We start from the raw sequence: 26,509 nt of genomic DNA on the forward strand, positions 1-26,509 counted from the left end.
CGATGAGATGAGATGAGATGAGATGAGATGAGATGAGATGAGATGAGATGAGATGAGATGAGATGAGATGAGATGAGATGAGATGAGATGAGATGAGATGAGATGAGATGAGATGAGATGAGATGAGATGAGATGAGATGAGATGAGATGAGATGAGATGAGATGAGATGAGATGAGATGAGATGAGATGAGATGAGATGAGATGAGATGAGATGAGATGAGATGAGATGAGATGAGATGAGATGAGATGAGATGAGACGAAATGAGATGAGATCAAATGAGATGAGATGAGATGATATGAGATGAGATAAGATGAGATTAAATGAGATTTATTATAAAAAATATAGTATAAGCTTGAGTCCACACTATGGGGTTTATATGTTTAAAGGCATGTCTCACTTTGCCCCAAATTTGATTGACCCGATTTGGAAATATTTTTCTAAGCATATCACACCTAACTTTGCAAAATGTTAAATTAACAGCTCATCGAATAGAAAAATGTTAAACTTTCTCGCATGAATTTTTATATTTTCATTGGGTTTTTTACCAAGATTATTCTTCTATTTTGTGGTGTGCGTCTTGATGTTGTTCCACAAATGGAGGAACCTACAGTTTTAAACCGACTCTGAACGGCAGATGGCTTTCTATGTGGAGCTTTTTCAAATATACCTTGAGATCACTTAATTGAAAATAAAATAGGAGTCACATGTGACCTGTCAAAAAACGTTCCCATAGATGGTTGTCAAATCAACTGGCCGCATTTTCCATAAGTTCATTGAGGAACGCGAGCGATTTTAATTTATTTTAATTATTTACAAAATAGTGGGCAACACAATAACAAATTAGCAGATATAGAAATCAGAGATCATTCACTTTTCATCTTCGCTCTGCTTTCCTACTCCCGCTTAGTGAAATTTGGCACACAAGGAGCATACATACACTCAAACAGTCATTTTTGGAAAATATTATTGGAACATAAAATTTTAAAAATTTTAGTAGTAAAAAGCAATAACTGTTAAATTTAATTAATGTAAAATAATAGCAAATAAAAGTCCCATCGCGGCTGTATTTCATTGTTAATAAACCGTTCCAAAAGCTTACCCATCGTGTCAAGTGGACATAGAGGCTCGTAGGATCCTAGTATACCTAGCGCCTTCTTTGGTCTCGGAAGCAGCACAAGTCTTTGTCTCTCCCAGAGATTCAGGAACATACTTTACTCAAAGCACAACTGCACCACCCTAGCAAATAGCTCTTGATTTTCTAGGATGCCTGCTTTTAGTGCTGTGTGCGGAATACCATCCGGACCGGAAGTTTCGGGATCTCCAATCACTTTTGCTGTTTGTACAACTTCTTTAGCTGTTAATATATATCTGCGATGTCATCTCTAGATGCTTGCATGTATGTTGTCTGTTTTTGGTGAGGAAACAGGGTCCGAACTATTTTATTTTGCAACTCAGGCATTTTACTTATGGTGCTTTAGGAATTTTTGACATCACTACTCTGCATGCGTTACGCCAAATATTTTTGTCTGCCTCATGGCAGAGCTGATTAAATGAGGCTCTTTTACTACACTTTCATAGGTTCATAGGGGCATAAGCAGCATTCGAAAATGTTCTTTAATATCAAAAAAACTATTTCATTCATAAACGCAAGCGCATATTTCAAAAAGCCAGGCTCGTGCATTCAGAAAACGAGCCCATCACATCTTCCCTCACGCGCCTGAGCTGTCCATTAGCCGAATATTTTCTTCTTACATTCAATCAATTGCACAAATACTTAATTATGCGTAGTGAAAGGTAAATTGGAGATATGTAAACAGAAGACGATGACAATAACTAGTAAATCTACAAAGACATGCAACCATAACAAACAAAAAAAAAAAATAGCCTTCATCATAAAAGTGTGTGTAGCACAAGAAAATTGATATAGGCCACTCGCAGACGGCGCTCGAAATTTCAGTTGCACAAACTAGCCGGGAAAGCAAAAATAATGCAGTAAAAATTTCAAATTGGAAAATAAGAAAAAAAGCAAAGATATTTGAAATTCCTAACATTATTTCTTTGTAGTTTTGCTCAACTCAGTTTCTTAGTTATCGATGGTAAATTATTAACAAAAGTTAAGCGTTCAAAAGAGAAGTTACAGTGGTTCAATAAAGAACTCGGCGCCCCAAATGCTATGGTTTTCAATAAAAAAAATTATATTAAAATCCAAAATATTATCTTATGAAATAAAAATTCCATAAGGATCATGTGGGTTCCGGGTCATGCCGGAATACAAGGCAACGAGTGCGCTGATACCAGAGATGAAGAAGCCGCCCAAGAACCCCTTCACTTTAGTGCATATTTTACTATCAAAGATATTTGGAAAATTATACTAAAATCTTTTCAGGATACGTACAATAACCAATGGATTAATTGCCACTACAAAAAGTACAATCCTACTGGCATCAAGCCCATATATCCTACACACATATCTTCTCAGAGCCTCAAAATATTTACACGCCTTCGAATCGGTCACACTATAGCCACATTCTAAACGGCACAGTCAAACCGGACTGCCCTTTTTGCAACTCCGACGACTACACGACAACACACTCCTCGATACCTACCCAGGATTGGAGTACAATAGAAATGCAATTCATCCTAACTTTGAACTTTCGAGTCTACTCAACGACACTTATGACAGTAGCATTAACTTAATTTGTAAATTTATTAAACTAACTAAATTAAAACTTAAACTCTTTGCAAAAACTATATATAAAATTATACTCCACTCAAACCCGCACTACCCACTAATCTTCTAATAGTTTCTAATATTACTCTTTTAAATAAATAAATGAAAAATATTAAAAAGTAAGTCTAATGCGTTTATGTGTCACATTTACTTTGGTTCTTCGAGCGTAACTTTCAAAACTACAAAAAACATAAACGAGCTTCAACTCATTCGTGCACAGAAAATATAAACATAAAAACTTAGCAAAATCCATGACAAAAAAGCACTCGGATATTTATATAAATTAAAGTTAAAAAAAAATAAATAAATATTTAATTGGCGCGTACACATCTGTTAGGTGTTTGGCCGAGCTCCTCCTCCTATTTGTGGTGTGCGTCTTGCTGTTGTTCCACAAATGGAAGAACCTACAGTTTCAAGCCGACTCCGAACGGCAGATATTTTTATGAGGAGCTTTTTCATGGCAGAAATACACTCGGAGGTTTGCCATTGCCTGCCGAGGGGCGACCGCTATTACAAAAATGTGTTTATTAATTTTGCTTTCACCGAGATTCGAACCAACGACCTCTCTGTGAATTCCGAATGGTAATCACGCACCAACCCATTCGGCTACGGCGGGAGGTGTTGGAAGTACTTTAGGGTAGTTGTATATAAGCCATAGACGGACATGAAGAGCCTTATGTTCGGGATGGTTGTCTTGATAGTACTGGAAATTGTCCTTAAGGGGGGCCTCTTATCAGTCGGCTTCAAAAAATCGATTCTTTTTACTGCAGCCGATAGATATATGACAGGAGAATATGACCTCAAAATTTTATAGCGGAATTCAAAGCGATTTCGGAGTTACAGACCTTGTACCGTCCCTCGTGTGAGTATACTGTCTACCTTCTGAAAACTTTGAAACACGTTTTCTTAAAACCATGTTATTGAAAATGGCGTGTAAGACTAAAAACAAAACGACGAAAGTTATCGTTTCAAACCGATAATCTATATAAAAATAATTAAAATGCGCAACAAATTAACTAACTAATTACAAAAAAAAATCATTTTTTATTGTTATTTAACACCTTTTTGAAAAAAATAGCGAAAAAAGCACTTTCTTTCAATAGTCAATTGTGTGCTAATTTTTTCATATTTTTATACAAGAGTAGTCTATTATATGCGGTGAAGGCTTCTGAATAAGACAATATCTGTGGTCATAAGCAATAATCGCCTAAGTCGTTAACTTTGCTTCCGAGATAAATAGCTTTTTATATTCAGAAGCGTTTCTGAGAAATGTAGAAAGAAGCTTTAAAAAATTATTGATCATTTCAAGCACAATGCTCAGTTAAACAATTATAATGAAAATTGCCTTTGTTTAGGAGATATTTAATAAAAAGAAATAAAAGTGTTTATTGCAAACATAACATATAATATAAGATTGACTATGTTGACTAAGGCTTTTATTGTAAAAGAATTGGTTCCTGTTTGTGTGGCACATATTGAGTTAAGGAACTATTGCATATATAAATTTATCAAGATAAAGAGTTAGTCCATTTCACTAATACGAGTTTATTAAAAAAAAAAGGAATTTTACAAATTCATTATTTTAAACTAAATGACATTTTCCGAAAACTTATTTTTGTAATATTTATATGTAATATTTATTTAAAAGTATAAGTATAATATATCAGTCGAAGTTATTCGGTTTCTGATTCACCTTCTACTAAATCTGGATGTACATCAGTTGAGTTATCTGTTAACAAACTTTTATAAAAAGGATGAAAGCATGGATTTACAAATGGTAGTAAATCAAGGAGATCCTTTTTCTTTTTTGAGCTGATCTTAATGTCTTGTGTTAGCATTGATATGTCGCTTATTGCTATTTACACCACGTTGTAACAAGTTCAATGTTTTAAAAGGAGCATATTCGTCTAAAGTGGTTTTATAAAGAATTTTTGCAAAATTTATCTTTGTAAATCTTAGCCATCTAATATCTTTGCAAACGAATTTTCCCCCATCTAGATTATTGGTTCTCCACATTAGCTTTGTTTTTAAGAAAAGCTGGAAATCAAAAAAAATCTTGTAAGTTCATTTCAATTACGTTGAACGGATTTCTGCAACGTACACTTCTTATAAAATTGTACCAGTCACGTGGATGATGTATTTGTGTCTATCACAGCGTGATCCCCATCGCATTCCATGTGCGTGTGCCAAGGTTCTAAAAATTTGTGATCATTAATTTCTAAAGTGGGGTTAATTTCAAGAGCCAATGTGAACATTGCACACACGAATGAATTCTTATTTTGTCCCATACAGGAATCACTGTAAAAGATTGCACGATTAACTTGTGGAAGATTGTTTATATGTTTGAATAAGCATGATGCGATTTGATTGCCGCCACGGGCAGAAAGTGCCTCATGCCACATAAAGCAATGTGGGGTGCCAGTTGTACAGTCGTGTACGGTTAAATTATAGGTCCAAAGCTACCTTTTGTAGAAACTTATTGAGTTTCTTAAGTATGGGGTAGGCAAGCACTGCTGCAAATCAAAAGTATACACTTTAACTTTGGGATCATCGGAAGCGCAAGTTTTGTCATTTCTTTTTGACTCATATGCAAAATCTGCTTTACTCTGATGGCCTAAGGGTTCCTTTTCTAAATCACGTAGTAGAATATCATCGGATTCCTGTTTAGCAATAGCAATTTTAGCTCTAAATTTTTCGCACGTAGAACAGGTATCAAGCATTGGCTTCTTAAATTTTATATTCATGGCTGTAAAACATTTTTTAACTAAAATAATAATTATAAGAAGCGTAAAAGGCTTCTTACACTATATGTTTTGTCATATGTATATGTCTTTTTAGAAAGCTGCAGATACAAAATAGAAACGATTCTATTTTCGCCTGACACATAACTACATTAACCTATTCCTTAATTTGTTGGTAACATTTTTTGCAGTTATTTATTTATTGTAAGAAAAAAGCAAATAAATTGAACTACTTAAAGCATTGGAAGTCATACGACAATACGTGAGTGTAGGAAGAATGACAAGTCATATGTAGAAACCATATCGTGTAAAAAGGCCTTAAAGATGTAACTTACTTTTAAAAATACCACTGTATGAGGAAACACTAACTACGTTGGCTTTGTATTTATCGCAAAACAAAGTATACATTTGGGCCAGGGATAATACCGCATGTAAGTATTGGCAATTTGTATCTCTCCTGGTATAGTGACTTTCGTATTTTGGAAAGCTGTTTATGTAGTCCCTTACAAGTTGAACTTTATCATCCGTAAGTATATTTTTTCCTCCACCTGATCCACGATTATCAACAAGGTCACTTTTAGGATAGTGTATTTTCTTCTTCAAAACAGTTTTGACGAAACTGGCACTCTCATCAAAACACTGAAGGAAGCATTTTTGGCATACCTGCACTCTTTGGCCTTCAAACTCAACATAATAAGCAGCCTGAAATTTTCGCTCACGTGGCCTTTCAGGGTGTTTTTGCATATATTGAGTTTTTTTGTCGGTGATTTCAATTAAGGAACCAATGAACAAAATTCTCTGATTGTACGTACCCAACGACCATTATTTATTAAAAATGCTTTTCTGAAATGCAAGCGGAACCTTTGATTTGCACTTCATGCGACAATCAATAATAAGAGGTCTCAATTTTCTTTCCGACACAACAACATCCTTTACATTAACGTATGCCTTTCCCAAGTTCCGTCTTGTGCATGATTGTTTCCTCGAATAAGCTCTTTGGGATGTAGTCGGGGCCTCGTTGAGCAGTTTATCATCATCTAAATTGCTACTATTTCCATTATTAGTAGAAGTTGAGTCCTCATAGTCGGAATCTAGGACTGAGTCATCACTGTCAAAACGGAGATTTTCCTGTAAATTTGATTTATCTGCCTCATTCTCACTGCATAGTGGAGTATTAGAAACATTTGTTAATAAATCAGCCCCACTGCCCTCTAAAAACGACATACTTCGTTTTCCATTTCATTAATTTTAAATATTTTTATTAATTGCTTTATTATATTTTTTTAGTTCAGAAAATATTCAATTTTACCGAAACTTTTTTTTTCTGACCTCTTATAACCTCTGCATTAACCACAGGAAATTGCTTAACTCAAATGATTTCAAAATGGCGCTTTAGGCATACCAATCTAACTGCACTTTGAAAAAAGAATAAGAGCATATCTCATTCTCATTTGTCGCGTATGAAGATATAGCTCTCTTAAAAACTCACAACAAAAATGCATTAACAACTTTTGAAGAGATAGTGCATGCTTATATATATTTTCAATTTGTAATAAACACTCACCTTCACGTTGGCTCTTATGTCAGCTCTCTTGTGTATGACAAACTTAAAAAAAATGTAGGTACAAAAACAACTTAAGTTATTATAGGCCATTTAAATATAACATTATTGTAATTGACCATCTTCTTAAGTGTACTTAGACTCATATAGTAAATGCAATAGCGCTTCGTTGCGAGTTAGGCTAATATGTTTTTAATAATATTTACCCTAAAAAAACTAGTTAGAGTGATAGGAACTTCGCGTAAATATACAGTTTTATTAGTTGAATATGCTAGTTTACATAATTCTTTTCTTTCTTAAGTCGACTTAGGCGATTATTGCTTATGACCACAGATATTTCTTTTGTGTTTCAGGTGAAAAATACGACCGCAATTTTTCACGCCGTTTTACTAGCGCACAACGAGAAGCTGTGCGAGATCCCACATATCTCCTCCATTTTGTTTTTTTATCTATGTCAAAAAAATTGTTTATTACTCTTCAATCACGCCTTCAAATGATTGCAAAAGATTAATCCTGTGTGTCGCTTTTTTCGTCTCTAAAAAAATTGAAAAAAAACACCTTTTTTTGAAGCCACTGATAGGAGGCCCCCCTTAATTCCCAACTTTCCAGCACTTTCAACGAAATTTTCTTACATAACTGTTAGGTATTCTTTGTGGTCCATATTGCCGTTAATGAAGCACAACTTTCCAGTACCTGCAGCGGACATACAACCCCATACCATTATCGACCCACGCCCATGTTTAACTGGCAGATGTACGTTTTTTATCCAGCAACTCTTCATTGGGTCTTCTCCACACTTATGATTGTCCATCTGACTTAAATATGTTAATCTTGCTTTCATTTGCAAATAAAAGGTGCTTCTAACAGAGAATGTTAATGAGATGAGAGGCCGCAAATATTAGGTAGGTAGGTAGGTAAGATGGCAAGAGTACCCCAGCTACACTACAAGTAGCACTTACGTGCCATTTTGATACCATGAAGTGGACCACTACCTGTGAAAGGATTAAGGGAGGAGATAAAACCGTCTACAGCCATCCAGTGCTGTTGATGTAGCGGAGGAGAGAAAAGGGATCTAGGCTGGAGAATTTCATCAAGTCATCCCCAAAGGGGACGCTGAGGAATCACAAGCGTCTAGCCGCCAAAGCCGGACATTTGCAGAGAAAGTGTTCCACAGTCTCTTTCTCTGCAGGATCCCCACAGCTTCTGCAATGAGGGTTGTACGGAATTCCAAGCTTCTCCGCATGAGTGCCGATCACCCAGTGGCCAGTGATCACCGCAATGAGTTTGGAAATTGAATGGCGGGGGGTTCCCATCACCTTAAGCGTTCTGTTTATATCGTATTGAGGCCATAGTGCTTTTGAAATGGCACACGATGAGACAGACCTCCATCTGTCTTGCGCTTTTCTTAGAAAGAAGTTGTGTAGTTTCCCTTTAACGGACGGCCAAGGGGATACCGATGTCTGAGAAGAGGGCAGCTGGATCCGGTTCTGCCGCCCTCTTCCTGGCAAGCTCATCGGCAATTTCATTTCCCTCTATATTCCTGTGCCCAGGAACCCAGATGAGGGAAATGTTTCCTGCACGTTCGAGGCGTTTAAGTTCCTCCTTACAGGAGTTCACGAGAAGAGAGCTGCAATACGGCGACGACAGTGCCTTGATTGCAGCTTGGCTATCGGAAAAAATATTAATGTCTCCCTCCCAACAGCGATTCCGAAGCAATTTGCATGCCTGCAGTATCGCGAAGACCTCTGCTTGAAAGACGCTGCTTGTCTCCGGCAGTTTGTAGGAGACCGAAATGCTGGCTGATTTAGGGTAGACCCCCGCTCCCACTCCATTTTGGATCCGTCAGTGAAAACAGAGGCATCTGTATCCGTACCAACTCTCCCCTCTTTCCAATCTTGCCTGCTCGGATAGATAGCCCTAGCACAACCCTCAAAGCACAGTTTGCGGATGGAGAGGTCGATGCGAATATCAGAAAAGGAAGGGGAGATCTGCTTCAGGATGCTGCTATGTCCTACAGGAAGTTGTCTCCAAAGGCCAAACTCCTTCAGTCTAATAGCACTCTGAGCAGCAATGGATTTAACCTGCAGATCCACAGGAATTAAGTGGAGAATAACGTTGAGCGCAGCGGTGGGACATGTTCTACAGGCACCAGTGATGCCCACACATGCAGTTCTCTGCACTCTCTCTAATTTAGTGAAGTTGTAGCCCTTCTGAAGAGCTACCCACCAAACTAGGCAACCGTATGTCAAAATTGGCAGAACCACTAAGTTGTACATCCAGAGTACGACACGTGACTTGAGACCCCATTTTTTGCCGAACATAGATTTACAGGCGTAGAAGGCTATATTGGCCTTCTTAACTCGATTTTCTATGTGCAGCTTCCAGTGGAGCTTGGGGTCAAGTATTAGACCAAGATACTTGATTTCCGATGAAAGTGTAAGACACTGGTTGTTAAGTCTAGGAAGCAAATGTTACTCTTAACAATTTTTAGTACAATTGAGATTTGAAAGGTTTATAGTAAGCGATTTTAGAACACCGACTTTATAGACACCACACTGAGTTTTGAGCACACAAAAATTGAAAACACCACACATTTTTCACCTCAACACACAAAACATTTCTCACCTCGACATTAAACCAATTAAATTTTTACTATTTTCATATTTTTGAAACAATAAGCGAATACGTAAAATTTATTACACGATTTTTTTTTTTCGATTACATAAAAAAATAAAAAATAAAGTTAGAAAAAATAAAAAAATTTGGTGCCGGTAGGTAATTGATGCCAAGTTATACATGTGGCAGGGATAAAGGTGCGGTGCATTGTGATACAAAGCTGTGGATATCTTCCGTGCGACGGTGACAAGTTTTAATATATTTTCTGAAATTCATGACGTCTTTGCATTACATGCACGAATGAATGTACATACTATGTATTTACTTAATGAAAGTATATAATACATACATACATATGTATGTACTATGTGCATGTTAATAGGAAGTACTTGTGTCACAAATAAAATAATGGTTTAAGATAAACCAACACTCATTTTACGTTGTATTTCAATTTCATATGTAACTACATCCATGTACGTTCATACATACATGCATATATCCGCGAGCACAGCGCTCCCTTCTTGCTTTCCTGTACTTTTGTCTACCGGCAGACGATATTCCTAATATTGTACTTACAAAAACCAAATACCTTGATTGACGCAAAAGCAGCAGCAAGCGCAACGCAAAGGCCACGCATTCCAAAATGTTCTAGAACACAACAAAAACACATACCTCAACATGCGTATGTCGTCCAAAGCCAAAATCTAAGCCCAGCGACTACAAAAACAAAATCCATTCGTATACGCAGTCGCAGCGGCGCTGAACAATTTAGAATATTATATATATGTATATATATAATTGGCGCGTACACCCTTTTTGGGTGTTTGGCCGAGCTCCTCCTCCTATTTATGGTGTGCGTCTTGATGTTGTGATGGATATTGAAGATTGGATAGAATATTATATAGTACAACTAGCATTTCCCAGTGGGCTTCGCACCACCATACATAAAATGTATTTTTTATATCGCAAGAAATTTTTCATATTAAGTTTTCTTTATAGAACTCGTAAAATGTTTAAACAGTTGAATTAGTTGATTTTTTTCATTCAACATACTTTCTAAAGATGTCACAATAGCCTTTTCTGTACTTTTTTAAAATTTGATTGTGGTGGTTACCTATATAAAGGTAAGGTGAAAGAGCCGATAAAAACTTGTAATTAAACTTTGATTCTTAATTTCCATTTCAATTTTTTATGCTAAAATATATAAATAAAGTTAAAAATGTTTTTCCAGTTCCTTGAATGATCCAGTTTTTATTATATTTTCGTCCAAAATTAATATTAACATAATACACTTACAACCACAACAGTACAACAGTACAACAGAAACGCTCATAAGCGGCTGTGTATTTGTTGTTGTTTTTCCCATACAGGCATTTCGTATGAGAGGAAACCATTACTCACATAAAATGTCATAACTCAGGAACGGCTGCACCGATTTCAATCAAACTTCACACAAACCACCTCCTCAAAGATAGAAAAGAACTCTAAAATTTTTGTGTCAATCGGTTTGGCGGTTCTTGAGTTATAAGATTACCAAGGAAATGTAACTTCTTTTTATATATTATATAGTACAAAAACAAAAAAATCATTCATAAATGCGAGCTCATATTTCTAAGAGCAAAGTACTTTCATTCATAAAACGAGTCGCCCAATTGACAATTTTCTCGACTATTCGAAAATAGTGTTGGTTTATCTTAAACCATTATTTCATATGTGACACACATACTTCCTACGAGTATGTCGGGATTAGAGAACAAAAACAAATTTTAATCATCGAAAATCACTTTATTGTTTTTCAAAATATTCTCCATGAAGATCTATACACTTTTGCATGCGTTTGAACCAATTGTCGAAGCACTTTGCCACTCTGAATGAGGTATCTCCAAAACATGCATTCTGAATGCCGCAACCGCTTCTTCAGGTGTCGAAAAACGTCGACCTCTCAGTTTGTTTTTTACGTACGGGAATAAAAAGAAGTCGTTCGGTGTCAGGACTATGCGGCGGATGACCCATTAATTCGATGTTTTGGGTGCTCAAAAATGCAGTTGTTTGAGCCGATGTGTGAGAGCTCGCATTGCCCTGGTGAAGAGTGATTCGTCTTTGGCGATTGGTTTTCCTAACTTCTTGGAAGACAACTGGCAAACAAATGGTTGTGCACCACTCAGAATTTACTGTTCTGCGTTGTTCTAGTGGTACGGTTGCGACATGTCCAGTTTTTCCGAAAAACCAGGCGACCATTTGCTTGGAAGTGTTTCGTGCGCGAACAACTATTGTTGGGTTTGGCTCATCTTGAAACACCCATACAGTCGACTGCTGTTTACTTTTGGGCTCATACGCATAAATCCATAATTCATCACCTGTCACGATGTCATAGACGTGTTTCGAAGCCCCGCGATCGTATTTTTTGGGCATTTCCTTCGACCAATCGACACGAGCCTTTTTTTGAGCGATTGACAAATTGTGTGGGATCCAAAGCGAACAAATTTTTTTGACAGTCAAATGTTTATGCAATATTGAATGTATGCTGGTCCCACTAATGCCTAAGATTGTCTCAATCTCACGATAGGTTACATGACGATCTTGCAATATCAGTTCGCGCACAGCATCAATGGTTTTCGGAACAACAACTGATTTTGGACGACCTTCACGAAATTCGTCTTGGAGTGAACTACGACCACGATTGAATTCACCATACCATCGATAAACACTGGTCCTTGATGGAGCTTCATCGCCAAAAAATGAATTAAGTTGCAATGTTGCTGAGTTAATCCACGTCGAAAGTTGTAAAAAATAATCGGATGGACCGAGATGAATCTTTTAAGTTACTGTAAACAACACAAATAGCGCTGGTATTTCAAAACGTTCTGAGTACGTAAAAGCCAAAAAATGTCAAACTTTCCGATACAGTTGTCAGTTGCCAGATTGCAACACCAGGGTTGCCAAATTCCGAAATATAAAAGGCACCCCTCGTATTAACATGCACATTGTACATACATATGTATGTATGTATTATATTAGGTAGTGTTATATACTTTCATTAAGTAAATACGTAGTGTGTACATTCATTGTGCATGAAAAAACGTCATGAATTTCCGAAAATATATTAAAAATTGTCACCGTCGCACGTAAGATATCCACAGCTTTGTATCACAACGCACCGCACCTTTATCCCTAACATGTATGACTTGGCATTAATTACCGGCACCAATTTTTTTATTTTTTTCTAACTTTAGATTCACCAGTATTTAGAATAAAAGTTGTGTAATAAATTTTATGTATGCGCTTATCACATGCCTAGCAGATGTTAGATTCGATATCAATTCTCAGCGCCCAGTTTTTTTTTAATTTTTTTTGTTTAATGTAATCGAAAAAAAATTCGTGGAATAAATTTTACGTATTGTTTCAAAAATACGAAAATAGTAAAATTTAATTGGTTTAATGTCGAGGTGAGAAATGTTTTGTGTGTTGAGGTGAAAAATGTGTGGTGCTTTTAATTTTTTTCGCACTCGAACAGTATTTGGTAGAGCTTCCGGAAAATCCTTAAAGAGATGGTATGAAAATATTGAAGGATCATTGGGATAGGGTGAGAGATTTTGAAGATGAGCGAAATTATATTGAATAAAAAAACGAATTTTATTTAAAAATGCAGTTTTTTATATTTTGGCTTGCTAACTTTTTCACTACAGTGCAGAACATAAGTCTAATATAGTATAAATCTAATATGAAGCGTGACGAGTATGCAATGAGTTTTTTTGTTATCAGCTTCAATACTCATCCTTTCGCTACACTTTCACAATAGTGCTGGAAGGGTTTTTTGTTTTTTTTTTTTTTGATAGCTCATTTAAGACGCTGGTCTCCTTCTATTTGACGATAGTTTGTGATTTTCAAGAATTGATGGATGATATCCAGAAGATTAACATAAAAGGTAGTGAACAATAAGAATACAATTAAAAAAGCCATAAATTTAGTTCGGAAAATTGCTTTTATTCAATTCAAAGTAAAAAATGTGTGAAAATAATACAAAATTAAGAATCAATTTACTTTTGCTCGATATGACCACCTTTTACCTTGACTATGGCCATGAGACGGTCCAGAAACGAATCGCCAGCTGCCCGAATGTGACTTGCTGGTATTTTGGCCTACTCGCGGACAATGGCTTTTTTCAGCGCCTCGATACTGGGGACCTTGCTCCTCAAAATGACTCAAAGATAATAATCCATCGGATTCACGTGTGGACGTTATAAAGTTCGACACGTTGTTTTTTTAGCCATTCTTCGTCCACTAGAGGTTTTTGAGATGGTGTCGTGTTCTGTTGAAACGTCCATGGTCTACCTTCGAAATGTTTCTCTGCCCACAGCTTCAAGGCAACCTCCAGAATACTTTCCAGATACTATTTCGCATTTACCTTGATACCAGGCTCGACGAAAACGATTGGATAGCGCCCATTTGCGGTTACAGCGCCCAAACGATTATCTGTGGCGGGTGCTGCCTCCTGGTGGCCAATCGATGACTCAAATTCTCGTATGAACGGTCAGTCAAAAAACCCCATCATTTTGGGAGTTTACGAATTGCTTAATTGGAAAAATTTTCCCATCAGAACACACAATGTTCGGAAATTGTCGGCTTTCGGCCAAACGAAGCAACTCCTTCGCTTCTCTCAAGTCTGACTTGTTGCTGCTTTGGTGTGAGGTCATACACCTTTTGAATCTTGTAAGGCTTGACTTTGCGATCATTTTTCAGTATGCGGCGGAGGCTACGGTCAGATATTTTCAGTTCTTTCGCCATTTGATTGGCACTTCGTCGGGGACTTCGCTGAAGTCGCTTCTGCACTTTTTGAACCTCTTCACGTGACGTTGGAGTCTTTTGATGACTACTTTCATGACGTTTCGCGATGCTACCAGTATCACTGTAACGGGTAATGGGGCGATAAACAAAAACTTGATTTACTTTAAGCTGCTCGAACTCACGAACAATCGCTGGTTGTGATTTCCCAGCCAAATATAATGCAACGTTTGAAATTCATTACTGATTTTCTTTTTTCGCGTTAACTCTCGGTAAAATGCTTGCGCGCGCTTGTAAGCAATACTCTGGACTGTCATTTAGCCAACTAAATGACAGTGCCGATCCCTGTAATGAAACACTCATGCACTTGGCGTTCCCCTGACTGTCGGTTCTACGTTGTCAGAATATCCTAGGTTTAAGTCACGCCAAAGGCTGCCACTTCAGCGGCACTACCAAAACATGTATGCGTAATGTTTTATGCTAATACATACAACAACAAGAAACTCTGCACTTGCGAGAGAAGCTAAAGTTGCTGCGATCATTTGTAGCCGATTAGCAACTCTCTGAGCCTGAACATCTTACAGCCAAGGGATATGTGTGCAGGGTCATTCTAACTGAGAATCAAATTGCACTAAAGTGTCTCTCATCTTTTGAGGTGAAATGCTTATTTGTTCTGGAGGAGGAGGTGATTAAACTTCTCAATGGCGCTAAGTTGCTTGCAACATCTATACAGTTTCTTGTGCCATTTTTGATAACAAAAGTAATCGGTTTTTTTATTTTTTGTTTTTTGTATTTGTATATAAATCTTTTTAAATTTATCGTGAAAAATTTTCTTGAAAAAAAAAAAATATTTTTTGAAAATCAAAGAATCAAATAATAAATAAAATTTTATAAAAAATTCACCAACCAGATGTTGCAATAAGAAAATCTCATATCATGTGATTCATATCGTATCATATTTTTCCTCTGATATGTAGCCTTTTTATCTCTTAGCACATATTTATATTTATTGAAATCTATTCTGATGTCATCTGACATTCATTTATGCGATTTTTCAACGCATGGCTTATGCGTTACCAGATGGTCACACGCCACCTGATGTTTGATCATGTGATGTTTTATTTATTTGAATGGACGAGTAGTGATGCGATGTCACATCGACGAACATCAAAGCGCGAGCTGTTAGTTTGGTACCTGAACTGGCGATATGTTCCACAAATAATGCAATTCACTTGATACAGTATTTTTTTTTTTTTTTTAAATACTATTTTATTTTTTTGTTTTTTTTTTTTTTTCTTGAAAAATTCACATCTGTTCATTTTTTCGTCTTAGTACAGAGTCATGCAGCGTACCAAATATTTTTTTTATTGCTACTACCAAATACTTAATAATGGAGCTCAAATGACAGCAAAGACACTTCATAGCTCAATGCTTTGCGCAGAATGCAAGCAATGTAATATACAGGGTGCGTAGGATAATTGCGACAACTTAAAGACTAAAAGTAAAACTAAATAGCTTTTATTTTTAACAAAATTTAATGAAACTTCACGAATTTTTTACACAACATTGACTTATATGTATAAAATCATTCAATAAAATGTCCACTAGCAGCAACAATATCCTTGTTACGATTCCAAGCCCTTAAGCCTTAAAGGTAAAATTCAAGATCCTGAACAATCTATTAAAGATTATTCGTAGCTATCTAAGCAATCGCGTGCTCTTATTTGAAACGCGAGAAGGATGTAAGACTAAACAAATAACAGCAGGTGCGGGCCAAGGATCAATACTCGGACCTGAACGTTGGAATGAAATCCTTCCAATAGAAATGCCTGAGGATGAGCATTTAGTGGGATACACAGATGGCATTGCAGCTGTAATAATCGCTCGAAACACTGAAGAAGCCAAAAGGAAGTTAAGCTGGATTAAAGCTAGCCACAGATAAAACAGAGCTAATCCTTCTAACCAACAGACGCGCCCCATTAGAAGTAGATATACAAGTACTCGATGCCACTCTGCAATCTGTGCAACGCATCGGCGCACTAAGAGTGGCTTCGTCATACATAACAATTATCTGAAGCAGCGGTTTTAGTTATCAGCGGAACCATCCCTATAGATATTTTAGCACAAGAGCGCAAACGGAGATGGGTGACAAAACTCTCAGGATCATACTTCTCCGACATTATAATTCAAACGCTCACACTTTGGCAGGCAAGATGGAACTCTGAACGGTACGGTAAATGGATAGCGAGACTAATACTCAATCTCAAAAAGTGGGTAGAAAGAAAGCACGACGAGCTTAATTATTACCTCACACAGTTTTTGTTCGGACATGTGTCCTTTCGCAAGTATTTGTGGTGAATGGGAAAGGTGAACCTATCAAACTGCATTTACGGAGGTACTGAATATGATGGTGCGGAACGCACTTTCTTTAGATGCGAGAGGTAATTCCTGAAGAAAAATGTAATTCCGTCGCAAATTTCGTGGAGGATATTATCCGAAAAAAGAGGCGGGAAATGGAAACTTATGCTGAAGAGCATTGAGCATTTCGAGCCAGACGACCCTGAACGCAGGGTGAGTAAGTAAGTCTCCTTCTTAGGACGCCGTCTTGGCCCTCTACCTCGAAGCAATGCGGAAGCAGTCCCGGGGTGGAGGGAGAAATCCAAGAGCAGAAGAGGGACATTTTTAGCGAAATCATCACATGCGTAGTAGCGACGGTTACTATATGGTGCGAAAGCATTTTTAACCAAACCTCACAGCAAAAAAAAAAAACTCCCAACTACGCTTCTTACGTAGTAATTCAGCGGAGTGCGCGGTCTTGGAAGTTGGGCGGCCATAAATGTGGCCTTATATGATGATGGAAATTTTCAGCCAACCAATCCAGTACCACCATCGCTTTGAGTGAAGGAGCAGAGTTTTGTTGCAAGATGTATGGGCTGCCACCACCTACACTATCCATTCGGGGTTTCGCTACTGTCTCGAGAACCTTGATATATGCAGCAGAATTCACTCGAAATATTTGAATAAAGAAGTGTGGAGGCATGGCATGCCCTTCTTTGCTCACAACACGTAAGCCCAGAGCAGTGGCTGTGCACTTTGTGTGCATGACAAAAGGAACCACTGTAGGATTAGAACATAGCCAACTGTCATTCTGGTCACTTCTGTGGTTGGTCTTTTGGTCTTTTTTTGTCGGAAAAGAACCTTAACATTTCAAGCGCTTCTAGGTATTTACTTTTACTTAGAAGGCGTTTTGATCGGATAACTCGCTGGTCGCGGGTTTGCTCCGACTTGAACTGTCTTTTGTGCGTAATATAGGATTTGTTTCCTTGTTCACGCCTCTCGGAAGCATAGGGCTTTGACAAGACTCTTCCATTGTACACGGTTCTGTGCTGTTATTTTTGCACCGTTCAATGATATGTCGGCATCTGCTTGTTCGGGCAGCATCGACCATCTCCAAGTAATTTTTGATCGACTGCGACCTCTGCTTCCTTGAGGGTTCCAGTCCAGTGCCGTTCTCGTGATGCTATCTAGTGGATTTCTCAATGTGTGCCCTTTCCATTGCCACTTTCTGCGTTTGATTTGCCTAAGGATGGGCTCCTCATTCGTTAATCTCCACAGTGCGTCGTTACTGTTGGATGCATAGGATTTATACAAGAGATATTCACGGACAACTGGACGGATAAGAGCTTCAGAAACCTTAAGCTCCCTCGCAAGGGAATAAATTCTGCAGATCGGGAAGTGTCAGAATGTTACTCGTGTTTTTTTGTGCTTTGGAATAGCTTCTACATCGTTGCCTAATGCTTTTAATTCACGGCGAATTCATTGAAGAATTTTCAATTTTTTCACTTTAGAACTTATCGCTTTTAGCGACAATAACTGCACGTCTCTTCATTTCTTGAGTTAAATTGTACTCGTAGTCCTCATGTCTTATCTAAAAAAAGAGCAATTAGAAAAATACTGGTTTCCGGAAATTATAGCCACATATCTTGATGCATATCGTCAAATAATGCATGCGCCCTGTAGAAAAAACAAATCCAAAGCACAAATCTTAAATATATGGAGTCTTTAAGAATCGCTTGCCATGGATCGGCCGAAATTTTAAGTGCAAAATTGCGTAACTTGAATACAGCAACTATGTCTAAATGTGATTTTAACAAGTCATTCACATGTGTATGTGTGTGTATGTGCGCGCATGAATGCTCATAAAATTGGCAGTGCAGCTGTAGCCATTAGTGCACTAAATTTATTTGGCCCACTGCGCTGCAACGCCAACGTCACGTGGTCAGCTCACAGAGCACAGACAGCAACCGCATATGCGCACACAAAGTAAAATGCATAAGCGCATACTCATACCTACACACATACCTATGTATAAATACACACATATATGTACATCTGCGAAAATTCGCATTAACGCGCATCCGATGTCGTGAAATGGAATTGGCCGCAGGGGCTTGCAATTGAGCAGAAAATTACCAGTTGTTGTTATTGCTATTCTAACGATTACCATCCTTACTGTGCATTCACTTTTCATGACAAACCAAAACAAAAAAGACAAACAAATTGAAGATAATAACGAAAACAAAAACAAAACAAAAAGAAAATCAAAACTTACAAACCAAAAATATCAGCGTGAACGAGTGTCAAAGCCAAAAAAATATGAAATAAAAATATAAAAAATTAAAGGCTACGTTTTTAGCGTGCCTCGTTGTTTATGGTATATTTTTGGTGTTATAATATTTCTTTTTGCCACAAAAACAAAAAAAAAACTTATAAAAAATAAAAACACTTACGATCGTCAGTATGAAATATTTTAAATACTTATTTATTTTGGTTGTTCTTTTAGTTTTTAGTATATAATATAACATTAGGGCGGCTTAAAAACAATAAAATGTTAATAAAAAAAATTGTTTTAAATAAAAAATAGCATTTTTTAGAAATGAAAAATAAAATTTTTAAAAAACTAAAAACACAATTTTTTTAAATGAAAAATACAATTCTTTCGAAATAAAAAATAATTTTTTAAAAATAAAAAGCGCTATTTTTCTTTTAAATAAAGCATAGAATTGTTTTGAAATAAAAAATACATTTTTTTAATAAAAAAAACATTTCTCCGTTTTAAATAATTTTTTTTTTTTAAATAAAAAATAAATATCTTTAAAAACTAAAATAAAACTAATTTTTTTAAACAAAAAATACTTTGCTTTTTAAATACAAAATAATTTTTTAAAAATAAAAAACACAGTTTTTTTAAATAAAGAATACATTTTTTTAATAAAAAATAATTTTTTTTAAATAAAAAATAAATTTTTCCGTTTAAATATTAAATAAAATTTGTTTTTTTTAAATAAAAATATAAAATTTTTCAAAAATAAAAGAAAACTGTTTTAAATAAAAAATACATTGGTTTATAAAAAAAAACAATTTTCTTTATAAACTAAAAAAACTTTTTTTTAAATAAAAAATACAATTCTTTTTAAATACAAAATAAAAATAAAAAACATTGTTTTTTTTTAAATAAAGAATACACTTTCTTTAAATAAAAAATTAATTTTTTTTAAATAAAAAATAAATTTTAAATAATTTTAAATAAAAAGTAAATTTTTCCGTTTTAAATAAAAAAGCTAAATTTTTAATTAAATATGCGAAGTTTTAAAAATAAAAAATACAATTTTTTTTAATAAAAAAAAATAAAAAATATTTTTTTATTAATTAAAAAATAAAAATTTGTTTTGATTGCTACCAACATTTCTGTTTTATAACCAAAAAAAATTAAGCACTGTTTTTCTAAATATATTTTTATTTAAAATTTATCCACTGAACTCTTGCGGGAAAAGTGCACTTTATCGTAAATTTGGTGTATTATCGATGTTATTTAATCTCCTGTCAGTCACAGTTAGAAAAATCTTCGCTCCTATCATGTAAACACTCGTCTAAGACAGTAAAAGAGTGTTACAAAGTATTAAAAATAGCTCCACAGTATTTTCTATTAATCTACTCTTGGTGCGAGAACATATTAACATTAAAGGAAATAAATATAAGGCAGTTGACGGACTCTGTAATGCTGTACGCCGCTCCAATCTGGGCTGGAGCAAAGAAGTGCCATTTTAGAGAAGGACCGCATGCGCCTACAGAACGGTGTCGGGCGATACAATCTTCGTCATAGCTAGCAAAATGCCTCCAAATATCCGGGCAAATGTACAGAAGAGGCTGTTCATCTCGCAAGGTACCAAGCCCACAGAGGAATTCATACAAGCAGAACGTTCTACCTCGATAGCTGAATGGCAATCAAAATTAGACCAGTCATCAGAAGGCCGGCAGACGTATGGGTTGATTCCATGGATTAACGAGTGGATATGTCAAAAATACGGAGTCGTTGATTTCTTCCTGACGCAGCTATTAAACGGGCACGGATGCTTTCAGAAATATCTGCAACGCCTAGACTTGGGACGTAGTTCTTATTGTCCAGAATGCTTGGACGAAGAGGAGACGTTCGACCATGTGGCCTTTTATAGCATCAGATTCGCTAAGGCACGCGATGACCTAGCAAAAAAAAAAACTGGTGTGTTACTGACGCTCAATAATCTAGTCACACAAATGCTTGAGTCGGATGAAAAGTGGAGGGAATACAAACTTTTGCAACTCGAATTATCGTGAAACTTCGCAACTGATGATTAAGCTTATTGCTCACGACAACCTCCAGATGTGATTACCAAAACCTTATCCCTGTAGGATGAACCGTCGGACTTGAGGTGCCTTTAGTGCGTTAAAGTCCCACACTGACTAAGGCCTTCGATTGCTTTTACACCTTTAAAGAACAACAAAAAAAGGCATATGAGTTAGCTAGATTGGGCTCCTCACTCCAAATTAGTCAGGACTAGATCGACATACCCATACCCTTGGCAACATGTAAACTTTTAATAGACAGACACTCTATTACTGGAAACAGTTAAAAAGTTCTGGACAACATTGCGGATGTTGCGAATCTTAAACTAGTACAGCCAGCTTTCTAAAAGCCACACAATGGCTGAAAGAGGACCAAGTAGAGTAAGAATAAGATAGTTACGGTGGTATAACAAGGGGCCTATAACTGGCCTAGGTGCATAGAAGGACAGCCACTTCACCTAACCTAACCTAATATCCTCTTTTAATTTCTTTTACCAAATGTTCAAAAACTGATATGCTTCACTTAAAAAACTATGTACAAATATTTTACCTATTTTTTTGGAAGCTCTGGAAATGAAAAAAAATTTAAAATAAAAATAAAAAATATTTATCCCGTTTTTTTATTTTTGGTAAATTTTTGGTAATTTTCAAAGCACTTGGCGGCCCGCGAAAATTAAATAAATAAAAAATAAAATAAAATTATAGGCATCTAATTGTTGTTTGGCAATAGAGCAAATTTGGGGGTTAGCATCAAGAAAAAAAACATTTTTTTGAGCCATCCTAATGTACATACACATACACACATATATAGTTTAAAGGATGATTAGATATTTACTAATATTTTTACTGTTAAAGTTACTAATGGCATTCAGCTGTCAGAATATTTAGTAGGCTCGCCATTTCATCATGCATGGCTTCACGCTTGCGGAACGTGTGGAATTTATTAAAAAATATTGTGCCGAAATACCGGCTCAGGTGCTAATACACAAATCCGGATTTCGGTGAAAGAATCATCACGCGGTCGAGGCCCAGTTTTGGCTCTGCAGCTATGTCAACAAGCAAAGTTGCTGTTACTGGTCCGAATAGAAGACGCTAGCGAGAAGTGCTACCAGCCTAGGGTACAGTTAATGGCATGGCAGCAATAGCGGACCAAAGGAGTCACCACTACCGTCAATGGCACTCAGTATAGAGCGATGTTAATCGACTGTTTGTGGGCAGAGCTCAATAATACTGGCGTTACATGCCATGCAAGTAACGCAACACCCGAAGTTGTAAAGAAGAAACTAGACAACTGGGTCATCTCGTGGCGAGCGTTCATCAATTGGCCGTTGCGATCATGTGACTTAACAGCCCTCGATTATTTGCTCAGGGACTAGCTTAAAGCGGCAGTTGCCGCTCTCCATGATGACGCACTTTTAAATATTTTTTTTACCTTACATACATTTTTTTTCACTTGCACTTCTATTAGAGATCAGGAAGACGTTTCAGGGCGAGGATATAATTAAATTTTTTTTAAATTTAGTTTTATTTTATTTTATTTCATTTTATTGTGCTTTTTTAATTTTTTATGCGTTATTTTGTGTTGCTTTATTTTATTTTCTTTCATTTAATTTAGTTTAATAAAATTGAATCACATATTTTTTATTATTTTATATTAAATTCTACTTTTTTTTACTTTTTTATGCGATTTTATGTAATTTTATTTTATTTATTTTTTAATGTTATTTTATTTTGTTTATTTTCCGGTATCATGGAAATATTTTCTGTGGCAGCGAAGCTGCAGGCTACCGTACGGGTCACAGGCTGCGGCTGGTGAAGGATCTCCAGGTATAGAAATAGCAAATAAGCAGCCGCGGACAAACAGCGGCGGCTGTACCAAACTGTAGGGGAGGTGTGAAGTGGGCTCCACACTTCTCTAACTAAAAAACTGCAACTGCAAACTCTGTCCTAAACAGCATCGAGAAGGCAACCACTTTTGGCATGCAAATGCATGAAAAAATGGACACAAATTGAAACATGGATTGTAAGAACTCTTTTTCAAACGGGTAAAATTGGTCAGTTAGGGAAGGAAGCAGACCGACATCAGATTGACATTCTGGGAGTAGCGGAGGTACGCTGTATAGATTTCGGTGAAAACAGACTGCCCTGGAGGTTCGGCACTTTGCGCCCCCGGCCGTTGCTCTAGCAAATAATAATAAGAATTTTGTTTGTTTTAATTTTCTAATTTTATTTTATTTTAATTTTCTAATGTTATTTAAAAAAAACCCTCACACCAAATATTTGCCGTTCGAGGTCGGCTTAAAACTGCAGGCCCCTCTATTTGTGGAACAACATCAAGACGTACACCACAAATAGGAGGAGGAGCTCGACCAAACACCCAAAAAGCGCCAATTTTTATTATTTATTTAATGCTATTTTATTTCGTTTTATTTTATAATTTTCTTTTTAATTTTGTGCACTTTTTTGTGTGTATTTGATTTGATTGTTTTTTTTTATATATTTTTTTGTGAATATATTTTTTTATTTCTTTATTTATTTAATGATATTTTTTATTATTATTTAATGCTATATTTAATTTTGTGCACTTTTTTGTGTGCATTTGATTTGATTGTTCTTTTTATACTTTTTTTCTGTATATATTTTTTTATTTTTTTTAAGCACGTTTTTCATTTTGAGCTCTTTCTTTAAAAATGTTTAATAAAATGTTTTATTTAACTTAAGTTGATCTAAATCAATTTTGTTTTATCTACTTTTTGCTATTTTTTTTTTTTTTAAGTGTTTTGTAATTAAAGTTTCTTTTAAATTATATTTGTTGTATTAAATTAAATTAGATTTACGATAATTTTTTTTACGCCATTTTACTTTATTTTATTTTATAAATTTTTTTGTTTGTTTTTGTGTTGTTTTTCTTTTCTCTTTTATGCACTACTCATTTTGGGTCTTTTTCTTCAGTAAAGTGAAATACCATTTTTATTTAATTTTAGTTTAAATTAATTTTTTTATCTGTTTTTATGCTTAAACTTTGATTTATTGAATTGTCTTTTTTAATTTTTTTTTTAACTAAATTTGTTATATTTCATTAAATAAAATTATATTTATTATATTTAATTTTGTTTAGTATTTTATTTTATTTTATGAATTTCTTTACTTGTTTTTGTGCTGTTTTTTTTGTTTTTGTTACACACCTTTTATAGTTTTTATGAACTAGTTTTCACTTTGTATATTTTTTTGTTTAAAAAAGTTTAATATAAAGTTTTAGCTATATCATTTTTCTCACTTTAAATTGGTGTTTTACAATAATTCGGTTTCACTTAATTAAATTTTTTTTTTTTAATTACTTTTATCCTATTTATTTTTGTTTTATTTTTTTATTTTATTTTATTGTATATAACTATTTAATTTTTAATTTAAATTTTTTTTGTTTTTAATCAATTAAGTTCTAACACTTCCTCTTTCATTGCATCAAAAATCTGTAATTTACGAGTTTAATCTTACCATAGTAAATTTTTTGTTTGTCCTCCTTTTCGTGAATTTTTTCTGCTCTTCTGCTAAGCAGTTATTTGCAATCAAATAACCAAATATTGCTGTATAAAAAGTCATTTATTAGGCAAACTGTTTTTTTAATTAAAATTTTTTGTTTATATTTTTCACAGTTTTTTCTGTTCTGAACCGACTTTACGAGACGAAAAAGTATCTGCGCCACACCAATTTTTATTTTGTTGCTATTAAGAGTAATAACAATTTTCCGAAATCACGCTGCAACACATTTACACCTGAACGGCATTGTGCTGCGCCGACACTACGTATGTTTGTGAGTGGCTCTAGCAGAAGTTTACTATTTTATACATTCACATCCATTAAGAGTCGGCCGGCATTAGTTGCTGTTCTCAGACTCTCACAAGCAATTTGAAATCATCACAACGACAGACAGCACAGTGGTGGACACAAGAATGCGCTCTGATTTAATCATAAATCAATTTCGATAATTGCAACTTGCGAAATGCTCTACTACCTAAGACTCGCAACAATTTTAAAATTTAGATTTTTTTCTGAAAATTAAGCTACATTAAAGGAAAATACAGCGCATACAGTGGGTTTCATAAGTAAAACACAGAAAAAAAATTAAAAATTCTTCAAAATTTGTTCGGTTAAGAGTGATGTTGCGAACAAAAGACATCGATAAATATGGATGTGTGGTTATGAACGATGAAACATATGTCAAAGCACACTTTAAGCAGATTCAGGAAGCTGAGTTTTATACTGCAATGAAGGTCCCAGGTGCCTTTAGGTTAAAAATGTTAGACAAGTTCCCTAAAATATATTTGGTTTGGCAAACCATCTACTTGTGTGGTAGAAAACGTTAATTACCACGGGTACTATAAATCAGGAAACTTATATGAAGGAGTGTTCGCAAAATGTTTGCTCCTATTCATAAAAAACAACATACAGACTCAATTTTGTTCTGAACTTATTTAGCATCGAATCATTATAGCCGTCTTGCCATGAACTGGTGGGAAAACCACGAGATAAATATTGCTCAAAAGGACAATAGCCCACCAAACTGTCTACAATTGCGACCCATTGATAAATATTGGGAAATTGTTGAAAGAAAATTGCTAAAAACAAAACAAGAAATTAAAAATCTGCTGCTCATTATAAAATGAATTGGCAGAGAGCGTAACAAAAACGATTGTCCATCGCCTAATGAGAGGAGCCAAATCTAAATTACACCATTTTGTTTATCACAAAGAGATTTTATATATGAGTTTGTAGTTTAACATAGAATGCTTAATAAAAAAGAAAATGAAATAAAATTGTTTGATAATTTAAATAAATTTTATGTTATAATGATTTTCGCCCAACCCATATGTTTCAGGAATTCTTTATTTTCATAAGGAATTGTTAAAATGAAATAAGTCGATGACGCATTCGCACTATCATATGATACTGTGTAGCTCCAACTTCATGTCTGCTGTGCAACATAGTTCGTCCTTGTCCTTTTCTTTCCTACTTTCTTTTCTCGTGATATTCCAACGTGCAAAACATTGTTGCTGGTCTAGTGCCACCATCTTTCATGAATGCGCCTTAGTGTGTAACTGAAATCTCAGTATTTGACAGCATTCTCGCTCACAAAGAGAAAGAGAAAATATCGCTAAGAAGAACTAAAGAACTTGGATTCCAATTAACTTGTTTGTTGTAAAAAAAATATATATATATTAAAAAAAAAATGTGGAAAGAGTAATTGTTTCGATTTTTTCGAAAAAAATTAAAAGGGAACATATCGTAATTTAATCGAAAGATAATTGAAAATACTTTTACTGCTTTTTGTTTTTTTTTGTTGTTTTTTTTTTTTTGTATTTGTAACTAGTTAATACAAGTAACTAGCGAAAAATTTGTTTCGGGTTTTGCCATG

At 35.2% G+C, this 26,509-nt stretch overlaps 1 protein-coding gene across 2 annotated transcripts in view; it reads right to left on the reverse strand.

Annotated features, from left to right (window-relative positions):
* Positions 1-24,891, reverse strand: part of LOC129238839 (uncharacterized) — a 51,222-nt gene extending 26,331 nt beyond the window's left edge. For both annotated transcript variants that reach the window (XM_054874039.1, XM_054874040.1), the window contains exon 1: positions 24,592-24,891. In XM_054874039.1, the coding sequence (XP_054730014.1) occupies positions 24,592-24,696 (105 nt within the window). In that variant the 5' untranslated portion in view covers positions 24,697-24,891. The remainder of the gene's footprint in view (positions 1-24,591) is intronic.
* Between the last annotated feature and the right edge of the window lie 1,618 nt (positions 24,892-26,509).

The sequence above is a fragment of the Anastrepha obliqua genome, chromosome 2 (assembly GCF_027943255.1).
Source record: "Anastrepha obliqua isolate idAnaObli1 chromosome 2, idAnaObli1_1.0, whole genome shotgun sequence".
NCBI lineage: Eukaryota > Metazoa > Arthropoda > Insecta > Diptera > Tephritidae > Anastrepha > Anastrepha obliqua.